This window comes from Oncorhynchus clarkii, chromosome 2 (genome assembly GCF_045791955.1).
Source record: "Oncorhynchus clarkii lewisi isolate Uvic-CL-2024 chromosome 2, UVic_Ocla_1.0, whole genome shotgun sequence".
In the NCBI taxonomy this organism is placed as follows: domain Eukaryota; kingdom Metazoa; phylum Chordata; class Actinopteri; order Salmoniformes; family Salmonidae; genus Oncorhynchus; species Oncorhynchus clarkii.
Window position 1 is genome coordinate 79,951,051 of NC_092148.1, and position 16,096 is coordinate 79,967,146.

The 16,096-nt window shown below is 41.8% G+C and overlaps 2 protein-coding genes across 3 annotated transcripts in view; both read right to left on the reverse strand.

Moving 5' to 3' along the window:
- Window positions 1-2,526: 2,526 nt before the first annotated feature.
- LOC139374682 (Ras association domain family member 10a) lies at window positions 2,527-4,081 on the reverse strand. The gene has a single exon (XM_071115745.1). It carries the CDS (start codon window positions 4,005-4,007, stop codon window positions 2,622-2,624), a length of 1,386 nt encoding a protein of 461 aa, XP_070971846.1. The 5' UTR covers window positions 4,008-4,081; the 3' UTR covers window positions 2,527-2,621.
- A 1,268-nt stretch (window positions 4,082-5,349) lies between these two features.
- The window catches only part of LOC139374688 (TEA domain family member 1a), a 103,898-nt gene continuing 93,151 nt past the window's right edge, over window positions 5,350-16,096 (reverse strand). Inside the window, exons 11-13 of one of the 2 annotated variants that reach the window (XM_071115766.1) lie at window positions 10,224-10,364; window positions 9,563-9,715; window positions 5,350-9,478 (exon numbers count right to left, since the gene is read on the reverse strand). In XM_071115766.1, the coding sequence (XP_070971867.1) occupies window positions 9,365-9,478; window positions 9,563-9,715; window positions 10,224-10,364 (408 nt within the window). In that variant the 3' untranslated portion in view covers window positions 5,350-9,364. The remainder of the gene's footprint in view (window positions 9,479-9,562; window positions 9,716-10,223; window positions 10,365-16,096) is intronic. The other variant, XM_071115758.1, reaches the window with a different exon arrangement.

Below are 16,096 nucleotides of genomic sequence, written 5' to 3' on the forward strand. Positions count from 1 at the left end.
GTTTATTAGATCCCATATGGATATTAACTGCTGGGCTCATTCCAGCAAACACATAATGAGCCTGCTTCATCTCATGCGAGTGGTATTGTACTATGCATATGTAGCATGTATTTCAATATCACCAAAGTCTCTTAAATTTGATTATATATACATATTGATGATCTCTTTGGGGTGAATCGTAACCGACTGGCCAGATGTGCAGTAGGTTTCCACGTAGTTATTCAGCGATGTCAATGGGATGTTAAATGAAAATTCTACTTAAGTGGAAGTTACGATTGGCCCCTTAATGTTTTAGAGGGCCGGTCTTAATTCAGCTGGCGTAAGAATGATTCCGGTCTTACAGGTTGCTGCTCTGTAACTATTTATAGATTTGCTGTCTCCTGGCGATACAGTTCATTACCTGGGTTTATGAATGATGAGGTTGATGACCCATGAGAACATCGCCAGGGCAGGGTCTCATTTATTACTAAGGGGGCATTGCATGAGTGGAATGGTGGGGGTTGAAGGGTACAGGAGGTCTCTCTGAAAGGTCAGTCTTTTAACCTTACAGTATGTCTGCATTATGCAACTCCATTATGATAACACCAGCCTGATAGCGTTATCATACAAACGCAACAGAAATGGTACAGGAAATCCCTGGAACAGATGGTTACGCCTACGTTTTATTTTTAAAGTTTAGAGTTAAATCATGCTATTTATGGTAAGGGTGTGGCCAAGTTGTTTTTAAAGTGAAGTGGGTATGGTACAGTGTATGGATACGTTTGAGGTAAAATGGCTGTAAAATGGCTGAGGACAATGCAACAAGGTTGTGTTTCAAGGTTGACTGTTACCAGAGTGCTTAAACAGTTAAATCGCCTTATCTACCCAACACAGCTACAAAGCCTACACAGCATAAACACAGTTTCAGAGAGAAGAAGTAGCTGTGCCATCCAAGACAGCAGCTGCCTGTGACTATCTGGTGTTTCTCTCTGTTGGCTTCTCCTCTACACACACACACCACACACACCACACACACACCGCTGACCAGATGTTCCTCTCTGGTGTCCAATCCAAACACACTGCCGCTCTATTTCATGGACACAGGAATTTATGCTCTTGTTTGTTTGTCTGTTTGAAACATTTCCATTCAATCTTGCTGAATGAAGCGTTATCTACCCCCATCCTGCCTCTCTGTCATCTGGTGGGATCAGAGCAGGTGCTGGTGTACCACTGATCTGTCTGTGTCTGTCTGGCCACATACTGTACACCTCTGTGTGATCAATTTCAAACATAAGGCCAAAATAATCTCAGCAGTATAGAAAACTAACACAGCGTTAGTGTGGCACTGAGCTGTTGGGGACTCGAATCCTCCAGATCTGAAACACACACATCCCTTCTCAAACAGTCCCAGTCCATCCCACACAGTAGCACATGAAGCCTGACCCAGCCTTCCTCCCTGACTTATGTAAAGCCACTGTTTTCAGCAGAGGGAGCAGGGCTAGGCAGCTGCTCTCTGGCCCTGCCGCCCCGTGCCAAACACAGCACAGTGAGCGCACAGTGGGCACAACAACACAACAACAGCACGACGCCCAGACACAGAAGCAGACGGGGTTGTATAAACAGAAACTGATTCTGCATGCTATGTTTCTCTCTCCTCCTCAATTTGTAGAACCACAGTCTGAGTATGGCAGTGCATAACCACTGCATTGACTTTGGGATGTCTCAGCTTTCCCAGGATCCATATATACTATTACTTGTCCTGATAAACCAAATAGAGCTCTCAAATGGTTGTCCTGACATAAACCATGGTGAGAACAACCAATCCATGAGGTTGATTGGCACAGCAAATTGTACTGTAACTGAATAGGGCATTGCCCCCAATAGGGCATGACCATCATGTTGCCAAGAAACCGGAGAGAAAGTGAGGATCGACTACATGGATGAATTAAACAATCACTGGATCAGGTGACAGCTGGTCTGAATTTGCATCAGCAGACTGGCTTTAATCTTGTATTCTCTCAACATGAACTGTTATTAATGCATCAACAACATTCTCAAGAGAGAGGTTTTGTTCATTGATAATGTCCTTTGATATTTCTAGAAGTTACCATCTGGGAAATGCTACATCTTGGCAGTACTAAATCAAACAGATCATATATGTTGTAATACTTTATTTCCACAGTAACCTGTATGTTTATAGCTGAATGGCCATAGTCATGTGCGTCTTATCAGTTCAATGCAGTTGTTGTTTTCCCTATTTCTAATACTTGTGACACACAGAAACAGCAGAGCAAGCTATATCAATTTTCCATAACTTTTGTTAGGATTTCAGCACAATTGACATATGATATATGATATATTGCTTGTTTATACTATTTACATTTTAGTCATTTAGCAGACGCTGTTATCCAGAGCAACTTGCTCAAGGGCACATATACATATGTTTCACCTAGTCAGGTCAGGGATTCGAACCAGCAACCTTTAGGTCAGATGCTCTTAACTGCTAGGCTACCTGACGCCTTATAGATGTTAAGTGTCCATGCTTATGCCTTTTGGAGGAAAAGGAGAAACATGTTGTTTAGTGTGGAGAATGTCACTGTCCCTGAGTTGGCGTTGCATATTTTCAACAGCTCAATAAAGACTTACACTAGTGATTCACAAACAGGTGTGTTGTCAGAGTCCTGGCTATGCATGGAGCTCAGCCCCGTGTCTGAGTCCTCATCGTTCGTGTGGCTGGTCTTGGAGAGACCTCTGGCCTGCTCCACCCACCCACTGCTCTTCTCCAAGGAAGGCAACATTTCAGTCTCAGTGACACCAGAGGGTTCTTTGTAACCATCGGGTAACTTCTCGTTATTTAAATCCATAGAGTCCATTTTTGCGAGCAAATCCGTTAGTTCTTTTTCTTTTGCGTCCCACAGCTCCTGGCTTAAGTCCAAATCACCCTTAATAGTCTCTAAATCCGTGTTCAAACGAAGACCAATATATAAACTAGTATCCAGCTGTATTTTGACTCTCTCCTCCTCTAAAACCAAGTCATTCTCTGATAAACTGTCCACAGTTGTCTCTTGAGCAGCGACGCCTGCCTTTGGAGCCATTGCAGACACGGGGATGTCGACAGACTCCCCAATACTATCGGTATCTTTGCCCGACAGCTCATCTTGCCGTCTTTTCATCCACCTTTGGTTCAGCTCCTCCTGAATCTCACCTGTGATGATGTCCATGAGAGCTTCGCGTTCTGTCAACTCCTCCTGAAGTCGCAGGACCACCTCGCAACAGAGCGCGTACTCCTCAAACTGTGCGATAGCCTCCGCTGAACATGGCACGCTCTCTGTTGGATCAGCCTTCGCGCTTGACTCCACCATGTATGTGTCCTGCACATAATTGATACCATGTTTCTTAATTCTGTCAAAATGCACTTTTGCCTCATACCTCTCTATAGCCATATCTAATTCTTTGATCCTTTTGATCTGCTGGCGGATGGTGTGATCTTGCGATATAACCAAGTGCACCAACGTTTCCACTTTCTCCACTGAGGATGTATCCTTAGGAACAGTCTCCTCTTTCTTTTTGTTAATTTTGTCCAACTTTCTAAAAGCTTTTCTAACAATCCTCCGCTGCTTTTCTTGTGAGAAAGCCATTGTGGTCTTGGCTGCTTCCTTGAACACGCACGGACTATCTTTGCTCTGAACAACCCGCGCCTCGGCACTCCTGGGTCCGTTGTTCGGTAACGATGCCTCATTCTTCACCAACACAAACCTCACATTTTCCTGCTCATCTCCCCAGGCACTCCAGAGACGCAGGATTTTGGTTTTATTGGGTAAAATCCTCTCAAAGCCTCTCCATTTCTCCGCTATGCAGTAAGACTGGGGGGTCCCAGATAGCATCACCGCTGACGCACCTTGCTTCAAGTTTTGGTCCTCCAGTAGAACTTTGACAACATCGGAGCAGGTGGTGCGCTTGGACAGCCCGGAGACCAGTTTCTCCTCCCGGCAGACCCATACTGATACCTTGCATTCTTTCTGCTCCATACTAGGAAAAACCTTTAACCCAATTGCTGATTACAGTTTCTGCTCTCCTTTCGACTCCTCGGTTCCACTTTTCAGTTGTAGAGAGAAAAGTGACACACACCTTCATTTGGAGCTGTCCTTATTCTCATGTAAGCATGTCATCATCATGAAGTAATAAGCGCAGTACTTTCCTCCAGTTGGACTATTCCCGTGGCAGACTGAGTGAGTCACGCTGTGAAGTTGTTCTGCTGGGGATCACATTATCAGACTTCCTTTTGGAACACTGTATGCAGAGGAGGAACGGGCATCCTTCCTTTCGGTTGGTATGCACTGCTGTGGGTACATTTCTATGCAAACACTAAAGTATACGCCCTCCGCTCCCAATGGGACTCTCTCCACTCTTAGTTGATCAGAAGATTTTGAATGTAACATTACCCACCCACTTGGTGCGAATTTTACGCACCAGTTTGCCTACTGTACTTTGGTCAAAACTACCATCAATCTCATGTGAAAGATTAAAAGTGGACACATTTTAAAGTGATTGTTATATATGTCATTAAATGAATCAAGTGAAATTGTCAAGTTAAACTATATAAGTATTCTGATGTCTCAAGCTTATTCATCTACAAGGCCTTTTATTAGTTTATGTTGATACACATAAAGACGAGTTAGTCTGGTTCCCCCTTGTTTCACTCCATTATTTCACATCTCGAAGACTTCTGATCTGGTCTTCTGCAGAAACAACAAAGCAAGCAAGCAAAATACATTTAAAAAATATGAATGGAGCTGCTCAAAAGATAATTTATCTCTGCCCTCTATAACACCCCAACCAAACCACTTCCCGCAAAGACATATGAACGAAAAACATATTTTCATAAAACAAGGATTTGTCTGTGGTTATTGCAGAGGTCTTTAGTTGTCTGGGTGTGTATATGTTAATTCCCTACAGCCCTGGCCAGAATCACAGCTCGTCATTGGTCCCGGTCGGTTTATCCTCCTGTGATCCTGACAGCTGATGACAGGCCAAGTTTGTTGATGAAACACTACATAAAACCCCAGGCTGGAGGTTATAATCATGTCAGGCAGGGTATTCTCCAACATCAACATAGCCAGGAGCTAGCTGTATTGAAAGAGGATTGCCATTTCGAAGATCAAGAAAAAAAAGTGGAGTTACTATTTATTCTCATGTGTGTGAATAGGTCAACATTATCACAGGTTGCCAAGCCCGATTATTTTGCATAGAGCTCCCCCTGTTGTGCATTAGGAGCATTGTATGTTCCAGCAAAATAAGTAATACTAAAATCATTTCAGAGACGTTAATTGACGTTTGTGAGAAATTATCATTCATTATCATTCAGAAACAGAATTAAATATGTATTTTAATTTGATATAATATGCATACAACATTTCTAGAAAGCTATAAAATATCTAACATTTTAGCAATGAAGAAAAACTTACAAAGCAAAGACCAGACCCAGTACAGTAAAAACACAGTCTTTTTCCATATTCTTGTCTCTTTATACAAATAACCTTTAACAATTCTCTGCACACAATGTTCTGAGGTTGCCATCCAAACTTGAGAAAAATTAAAGCCTGTTTTGAAAAAAAAAAAAAAATGACAAAAAGGTACCAGTACCTACAGACAAATAACACACAACCCAGATCTTAGCTGCTGACGTTTGTGTAAAAAAAAGACTCCATTTTAAAATAACTATATTTTCCAAAAACGTATCTTTTGGTTGACAGGACTGACATACTGGGAGCCCAACAGCGAAACGAACAGGCTTGACTCTGGTTAAACTGGAGTCATCACGAAAGCATTGTAAGTATAGCCTACATAGAACACATTCAAACAGAAACTACTGTAGTGGTGGTCTGTGTTTCTCACACCATAATCTAGTCCCAATTATTAATAAATTAGAACACAGGTCAAAGGTCTTCTTAACATGACATGAACCCTGCCTGATCCATTTGTCTTCAGCAACACTAACATACACGTATACTGCATTATGTTTTATGGACTGTAATGTTAGTGTGCATATGGTATGATAACAGTTGATTTACTGTGACAGTGATATCAAATGAACCTTCGCAGAGGGATCTTTTGACCCATAACTATTGAAAAGACTGAACATGCATCTAAGGGTACTATCTTTTCCCAAATAGTCTAATTGTTGTGGTAATGAATACAGTTCTACAGAGAAAGATATTGATAAAGGCATTCTGGTGATCTCGTCCGCCATTTCTTTAACTTTTTGGTTTTGCTTCTTTTAAACCTTTTCTAATATGTAAAGTCATAACCAAAGGCACTTTATAATAGTGCAGGCGACAAATGCACACCTGACATGTCTCCAGATTTTTGGTTTTTGATAGACAAGGCAAAGTTATTACTGCTATTACACATGAAACTTGTTTATTGTAATAATCAATGTATAACTTAGCATCATTATTTTGTAAAAACAGGATGAAATGTGTACATGTAAAACTGACAGTTGTGTATCTATAATGACCAACATGAAACATCACTAATGTTATGCATTTCCATCCAAGCAAACCAGATGCCATTGGGGAAAAGTTACTAAGGCACTGTACATGCAACACTGGGATGTATGAGAATAACAGGGCTGTCCTCCAGCTTAGGAAAGAGCTCACATTTCGTGGTAGTTATAGTATCTGTAAGGATGCCATTCCCTACCGCCAAGGTTAAAGATGCAATCCGCAGTAGGGGAAACAGCGCCACTGTCCACCCCACGGACGTTATTGTTTTTGTTTTGCTGACAAAGTGGAGGTGAGGAACGTCACACATCCTGCAAAACATTTCTTTACAGTACATATTCTGCTGTTCTATCGCGTGTGCAATGATGTGGTGGTGGGGGGGGGGGGCATAGTTGTTTGCAGTACCTTCTTTGTTGTTGTTATATTGCAAACAGACGTGGCAGTTCCATTAATAACAAGTCCAGCTTTAGTGTAGGCCACAGATTGACGGGCAAAATAAGGCTGAATAGCATCCAGAACCAAGAACACCCAAAGATTAATGTGTGGGAGTGTTTTAACTACTGTGTTCCTCAGTCACTGAGAAGTAAAGTTTGACTCTACCCCACATAACCATACAGAGGAACTAAGTGCTTTGGGACGGGGAACTATGGTAGTACAGTGCTTTCATTTTCAATATGTGAATTCTTTGCTTCATTGTCATACGGGGTAAAACCGTAGCAGCTTAGAGAAAATATCATTTAGGAGGAATCTCTGGTCTCTGCCATGCATTGTCTTGCTTTAGTGTCATCAGTGCTTTTTCTCTTTAGTTGGGCACAGGGGATATGATGCAAAGTGGTACCTGAATCTTATTTATACTCTCAATGTCCCTGGAATTGTAACTGTAACCTGTCTTCATCATACAGTAGTTTAGCATTTGCTATGTTATCCCAAATGTAAAACCTTTTTTCTTTGGAAAATATTTGTGATAGTGATGTTCATTCGGAAAGTATTCAGACCCCTTGACTTTTTCCAGATTTTGTTACATTTGAGCCTTATTCGAAAATTGATTAAATGAAAAAAATTCCTCAGAAATCTACACACAATACCTGATAATGAATAGGCAAAAACAGGTTTGACATTTTTGCAAATTTATTAAAAACAGAAATACCTTATTTACAAAAGTATTCAGACCCTTTGCTATGAGCCTCGAAATTGAGCTCAGATGCATCCTGTTTCCATTGATTTCTTGATGATTTTTCAGTCCACCTGCGGTAAATTCAATTGATTGGACATGATTTGGAAAGACACACACTTGTCTATATACGATCCCACAATTGACAGTGCATGTCACAGTAAAAACCAAGCCACGAGGTCGAAGGTATTGTCCGTAGAGCTCTGAGACAGGATTGTGTCGATGCACAGATCTGGGGAAGGGTACTAAAAAAAATGTCTGCAGCATTGAAGATGTCCACAAACACAGTGGCCTCCATCATTCTTAAATGGAAGACGTTTGGAACCACCAAGACTCTTCCTAGAGCTGGCCGCCCAGCCAAACTGAGCAATCGGGGGAGAAGGACCTTGGTCAGGGAGGTGACCAAGACCCCGATGGTCACTCTGACAGAGCTACTCTGTAGAGATGGGAGAACCTTCCAGAAGGGCAAACATCTCTGTATCCTTCCACCAATCAGGCCTTTATGGTAGAGTGGCCAGATGGAAGCCACTCCTCAGTAAAAGGCACATGACAGCCCGCTTGGAGTTTGCCAAAAGGCACCTAAAGACTCTCAGACCATGAGAAACAAGATTATCTGGACTGATGAAACCAAGATTGAACCCTTTGGCCTGAATGTCAAGAGGAAACCTGTCTGGAGGAAACCTGGAGGTGAAGCATGGTGGTTGCAGCGTCATGCTGTGGGAATGTTTTTCAGAGGCAGGAACTGGGAGACTAGTCAGGTTTGAGGGAAAGATGAACGGAGCAAAGTATAGAGAGATCCTTGATGAAAACCAGCTCCAGAGTGCTCAGGACCTCAGACTGGGGTGAAGGTTCAGCTTCCAGCAGGACAATGACCCTAAGCACACAGCCAAGACAACACAGGAGTGGCTTCGGGACAAGTCTCTGAATGTCCTTGAGTGGCCCAGCCAGAGCACGGACTTGAACCTGATCGAACATCTCCGGAGACCTGAAAATATTTTTAGAAATTAGCAACAATTTCTAAAAACCTGTTTTTGCTTTGTCATTATGGTGTATTGTGTGTAGATGGATGAGAAAAAACACTTTACAGCCTTATTCTAAAATTGATTAAAGTAACAAAATGAGGAAAAAGTCAACAGGTCTGAATACTTTCCGAAGGCACTGTATGTAGTAACTGTATAATGTTTTATATTTATCCAATTAAGAAAGGCTTAGATCTGTATTGGTTCATAATTGTGATGACTACAGTATAAAATGCAGAAAACAGATAGCTTCCAAATGTAATCCACAGTACATCTTCCTATGTTACACAATGCCCTTTCATATGTACACTATAGATATGATATGAAGTCTGGAAAAATGACACCACACAACTGTACCACAAATTGACAGCTGCACTCATACAAATATACATACGAAATACAAATATAATGATATTATCCATTAGAAACTTCACCCCAATGTAACCCAAGGACATTGTGGGTGGGATTTGTGTAGAGGCACAGCCACTTTCCATAAGGTTGTCTTTCTGAAGGTGTGTTTCACTGGGCGGGTTGCCTCATGTCACTCTCACAACCAACCAATCACAACAGCGATGTATCTCTGTCAATTACTAAGAATTCGTCCTTCAATGTCTTCCCTCCATTCTTCAGAAGCTGTCCTTCAGGTAGATCGGTGATAGTTTGTCCCAGCACGTTTCTACTGAATCAGTCTCTTATTCCTTGACTAGCCGGTAGATGTGATGTTGAGCTCCATGGTCGCTGTTCGACACCTCAAACACACACGCCATGCACAGCATCGTCTCCTGTGTTTCTCTGTTAGTCACCACCTGAAGCACAAGATAAATGCAGTGTGAGACACACAGACACAAACACTAGTATACAAGCACACTGACTGAACAGGCTATCCTTACCAATAGGATAGTGAAGTTCTCTAGGACACTGTTCATCATGTACTTCTCAGGCAGGTGTTTGAGTTTGTGGATAAAGTTGATCATGTATTCACACATGGGGGAGCGGCTTATCCTGTAGACAAAGCGTCCATTCTCGAAGCAGGCATATTCCGTCTGAGGGGGAGGGGGAGAGAGATCACAGAGTACAGCTCTTCACAAGAATACTAAGTGGAGGGAACAATGTCCACCACGATCAAATAGGAGGTACAACACAGCAATTGTGAGAAACACAAGCATAAAAGTAGGTAAGGAATATGAGTCGTGTAATTTTTAATAGTTGCTTCTCCACCAAGCACACAGTGGTGTGTGTGCGTGTAGGACAAAGAGCTGGATTCACTTCGTATCACAGAAGATACACGTTCAAATTGAAAGGTCATTTCCAATTGAGCCGACATATGCAGCGTTTACCCGCAAACGTGGAACATACCCTTTAAATTTCAATCAAGCTATAACGTGGATCTTCAGCGTTATTGATATGTAAAGGCAATGTTCCCACTTTAGTGGAGACTTTATTCAGGGTAAACGCTGCATATGTCATCTCAATCAGAAGTTACCTTTACATTTCTATCACGTAAACTGTAATGCTTCAGCTTTACAGACTGAATAGAGCCCTAGGACTCACCTCGACCTTCTCGACCACCTGCTTGCCGAAGGAGCACACCTTGGTAGAGCACGTGATGGTCATGTTCTCAGAGCTCTCATACTGGCTGCTCACACCGTAGAAGGCCCCAGAGTCATCCTGGATGTTACAATTCAGGTCAGCCTGCATCAGGACAACACAACATGTATTTGAAAAATTATTTTACCTTTATTTTATTTAACTAGGCAAGTCATATAGAGGGTAAACTACATAGTCAAACAAATGTTGACTAACACCAGCAAAGCAATGAGTTAAATGTTTACTACAAAACATATACAAATGTTTAAAGGAAAATAGATTTTCTTTAAGTCTCAAGAGGACTAATATAACTTGGCTGTACAGCTGGGTTATCCAACTGGCTGGTGATTTTATTTGGCCCCCCCAAGTTTTCTGTGCAAAAAAACTACATTTAAAATCATAACTGTAAAAACAAATCTGTTCCAAAGTATTCCCACACATAGATAGTGCATGGTATGAGCATCGATGCCAGGCACGCCGGTTCTAGTATCTCAGAAACGTCCGGCCTCCTGGACTTTTCACGCATAACAGTGCCTAGGGTTTACCGAGAATGGTGCGACAAATAAAAACATCCAGTCAGCGGCAGTCCTGAGGTCAAAGACTCGATGAGAGGTCGAAGGAGAATGGCAAGAATTGTGCAAGCTAACAGGCGGCCCATAAATAGGCAAATAACAGTGCAGTACAACAGTGGTGTGCAGTACGGCATCACGGTGCACACAACTCGTTGGTCGTTGTCACAGATGGGCTATTGAAGCGACCACACCGGGTTCCACTCCTATCAGCTAAAAACAAGAAGAAGTGGCTCCAGTGGGCACGCCATCACCAACACTGGACAATTGAGGAGTGGACAAACATCGCCTGGTCCGACAAATCCTGGTTCCTCTTGCGTCATGTGATGGCAGAGTCAGGATTTGACGTAAGCAACATGAGTCCATGGCCCCATCCTGCCTGGTGTCAATGGTACAGGCTGGTGGTGGTGCTGTAATGGTGTGGGGAATGTTTTCCTGGCACACTTCAGGTCCTTTGATACCAGTGGCGGTCGGTAACGTTTAAGATGAGGGAGGACAATAATTTATTATGAGCATTGCCTTATTTCTATTAAAGCATATTGGATGACTGTCATTCATATTCCATTCACTTAGCTTAATGTAACATCAATAGGTTTTAGATAATACATGATACTCACATTTTCCCTATACCCATCATGAGGTTGCCACAACCTAGTTTATGAATGAAAGTTTACAACGTGAGAGAAATATTAGACTAATCAAGGTGACAGACAGTGACACATTCAATACCAGCTTGCACACTCTTGCCTGCATCTAGCTAATCTAGGGTGTAATCATTAGTCCAACAGTTGCAAACGAGAGTTTCTATTGGACAAATTCAGGTATGTTTATCCCACCGATTGTGTTGATGGCTACTCCACTCATTTGCAAACAAAACGGGAATGAATACGCTCTCGATCACAGGCAAACACAGTTCACTTTCAGAGCAGCCACATACAAACAGCATGATCCTTTTGCTCGTTAAATAATTCCTTCTCGCATCTACATGCTCTCTTCCTCTCACCTTTTCCCTTCACTTATAGACTTCAGTGCACAACACATCAGATGTCTGTGACCATAACCTAGCTGTAGTTTATGCTTTCATTCTCTGATCCTTTGATTGGGTGGACATGTCAGTTCATGCTACAAGAGCTCTGATAGGTTGGAGGACTTCCTCTGGAAGTTGTAATAATTACTGTGTAAGTCTATGGAAGGGGCTGAGAACCATACGCCTCCTAGGTTTTGTATTGAAGTCCATTAACCCAAAGGAGGATGGAAACTAGCTGTCCTCTGGCTACACCAGGGTGATACCTAGAGTGCTGTTGAGGCTACTGTAGATCTTCATTGCAAAACAGTGTTTTAATCAATTATTTGGTGACATGTGAATATATTTAGGATAGTTTTACCTAAAAAGGAGAACTTTTTTAATGTTTCACTATTTTATTTTTTTGAAATTCACTGAGGATGGTCCTCCCTGTCCTCCTCTAAGGAGCCGCCACTGCTTGATATCAATTGAGAAACATTTCCATGTCCCAAAAAAATCTGTGTGTTCTGGAGGCAAAGGGGGGTCCGACCCAGTACTAAATTGTTTCAAACCTTGCTTACATGTATACAATCTCATATACTAAATTACCTGTTTATTAGGTACAGTCATCATGTTTTAGTCAAATATTATATCCGTTTGGGCTTCTTGCGGTCAATTTGCAGTCTACTTGAGTGGACGGCCCCCTGACCATCCACTCAGGAAAAAGAAATCGGCCTGTGGCTGAATTTAGTTGATGATCCATGATGTAAAGATACTAAGGCAGCGAGGCCCTCTAGTGACTCATGGCAATACTTGCAACCATATTATTTGGCATGTGTGTATCCTGAGAATAAGTGGAGTAGCCATCTACCAGTAAGCACTGCTGTCCAATAATCTTTTGAGACCAAAATAGGCTTTAGGAATATTGAATGGCACAGGATGTACTGTATCTTTAGAAATAGCCTGATAAGAGTCTATGTAATAAGAGTCCTCTGAAGAGGAAGGCCTGTCAAGAAAAGAGAGAACCATAATTTGTACAAAGAAATACATAGCTCCTTCATTAAGTCAGCGTGTTATTAAGGCCTATAATGATGAGAGGAGGGCTATTGTTTAGAGTGTGGGTGTCCACGTTTGAAATTCAGATGCAGTGGCTCTTCACTAATGTCTGAAGAGAGACTCATCCTCTTGTTTGCGTTTCCCATTTGAATTGTTTTAATGTGCACGTCAATTAATATGGTCCCGTTTGAAAACATATCAGTTGACTGTAGATTATGAAAATATGTTTGAGTTGAACAAAGTAAAGGGATTTTATTGTGTATCTTAAATAGAGAACCAGCATGCATGTAACAAACAGAAGGAAACAGAGGTAAGGATTAAATTCTTTGTAGTTCTAACATGTTTAATGTTGCTTCTGAAACCAAATATTTTGGCCAATAGACTCTATAGGATGTAGTAGTAAGTAAGGCTGTGGAGAATGGCACCAGTTGATATTTGCGCTAAGAGAGAGAGACTCCATTGGTAGGGAGCTGCTGCAATCTCCTTAGTTTGCCCCAATCTCTCACACCTGTCAGGAGGTAGGCAGGTGTTCAAACAAAGCCTCAATGCTACCACATCAGCCCCTAGGGATTTATTGTTGGGAAGGGCCCGTAAGTAAGCATTTCACTGTTAGTCTACACCTGTTGTTTACGAAGCATGTGACAAATCAAATTTGATTTGATATGACATATGCTTGGTTTCACTCATGATTTCACTCATGATGCATATACCTTCAGAAATGATTCATACCCCTTGACTTATTTCACATTTTATTGTGCTACAGCTTGAATACAAAATGAATTAAATATAAAATGTCACCCATTCAAACAGAATACCCCATAATGACAAAGTGAAAACATGTTTTTAGAAATGTCTGCAAATTTATTTAAAATGAAATCCAGAAATATCTAATTTATATAAGTATTCACACCCCTGAGTCAATACTTGGTAGAAGCACCTTTGGCAGGGATTACAGCTGTGAGTCTTTCTGGGTTAGTCTCTAAGAGCTTCCACACCTAGAGTTTGCAACGTTTGCTCATTATTATTTATAAAGCTTGGTTGTTGATCATTGCTAGACAATCATTTTCAGGAATTTTCAAGCAGATTTAAGAAAAAACTTTAACTGTCTTCTTGGTAATTAATTCCAGTGTAGATTTGGACTTGTGTTTTAGATTATTGTCCTGCTGAAAGGTGAATTAATCTCCCAATGTTTGGTGGAAAGCAGACAAACAGGTTTTCCTCTCAAATTTTGCCTGTGCTTAGCTCCATTCTGTTTTTTATCCTGAATAACAACCCAGTCCTTAACTATTACAAGCATACCCATAACATGATGTAGCCAACAATGTGCTTGAAAATATGGAGAGTGGTACTTACTAATGTGTTGTATTGGATTTGGCCCAAACAACTTCTATTGCAGTATTACTTTAGTGTTTTGCAGGATTACTTTAGTGCCTTGTTGCAAACAGTATGCATGTTTTGGAATAAGCTTCCATCTTTTCACTCTGTCATTTAGGTTAGTATTGTTGAGTAACTACAATGATGTTGATCCATCCTCAGTTTTCTCCTATCACAGTCATTAAACTCTGTAATTGTTTTAAAGTCACCATTGGCCTCGTGGTGAAATCCCTGCGCGGTTTCCTTCGTCTCCGGCACCTGAGTTAGGAAGGACATCTATCTTTGTAGTGACTGAGTGTATTGATACACCATCCAAAGTGTAATTAATAACTTCACCATGCTCAAAGGGATATTCACAGTGTCTGCTTTTTTTATACCCATATATCAATATGTGACCTTTGCAAGGCATTGGAAAACCTACCTGGTCTTTGTGGTTGAGGGACCTTACAGATAATTGTAAGTGTGCGCTACAGCGATGAGGTAGTCATTAAAAAAGCATGTTAAACACTATTATTGCACACAGTCCATGAAAATGCATACTCCTGAACTTATTTAGGCTTACCATAACAAAGGGGTTGAATACCAATTTACTCAAAAGCTGAAATGTCTTATTTTTAATATATTTCTACAAATTTCAAGAAACATAATTCCACTTTGATTTTATGGGGTATTTTGTGTAGGCCAATGACAAAAAACAATAAAATAATTTTATCCATTTTAAATTGTAAAACAACAACATTTGGAAAAAGTCAAGCGGTGTGAATCTTTTCTGAAGGCACTGTAAACTCAGCAACAACAAAAAACTTCCCTTTTTCAGGACCCTGTCTTATTTCGTAAAAATCCAAATAACTTCCCAGATCTTCATTGTAAAGGGTTTAAACACTGTTTCCCATGCTTGTTCAATGAACCATAAACAATTAATGAACATGCACCTGTGGGAAGATCGTTAAGACACACGGTAGGCAATTAAGGTCACAGTTATGAAAACTTAGGACACTAAAGAGGCCTTTCTCCTGACTCTGAAAAACACCAGAAGATGCCCAGGGTCCCTGCTCATCTGCTTGAACGTGCCTTAGGCATGCTGCAAGGAGGCATGAGGACTGCAGATGTGGCCAGGGCAATACATTGCAATGTCCATACTGTGAGACGCCTAAGACAGCGCTACAGGGAGACAGGACAGACAGCTGAACGTCCTCGCAGTGGTAGATCACATGTAACAACACCTGCACAGGATCGGTACATCCGAACATCACACCTGCGGGACAGGTACAGGATGGCAACAACAACTACCGAGTTACACCAGGAATGCACAATCTCTCCATCAGTGCTCAGACTGTCGGCAATAGGCTGAGAGAGGCTGGACGGAGGGCTTGTAGACCTGTTGTAAGGCAGGTCCTCACCAGACATCACCGGCAACAACGTCGCCTATGGGCACAAACATACCGTCGCTGGACCAGACAGGACTGGCAAAAAGTGTTCTTCACTGACGAGTCATGGTTTTGTCTCACCAGCGGTGATGGTCGGATTCACGTTTATCATTGAAGGAATGAGCGGTACACCGAGGCCTGTACTCTGGAGCGGGATCAATTTGGAGGTGGAGGGTCCGTCATGGTTCGGTGCGGTGTGTCACAGCATCATCGTACTGAGCTTGTTGTCATTGCAGGCAATCTCAACACTGTGCGTTACAGGGAAGACATCCTCCTCCCTCATGTGGTACCCTTCCTGCAGGCTCATCCTGACATGACCCTCAAGCATGACAATGCCACCAGCCATACTGCTTGTTCTGTGCGTGATTTCCTGCAAGACAGGAATGTCAGTGTTCTGCCATGGCCAGC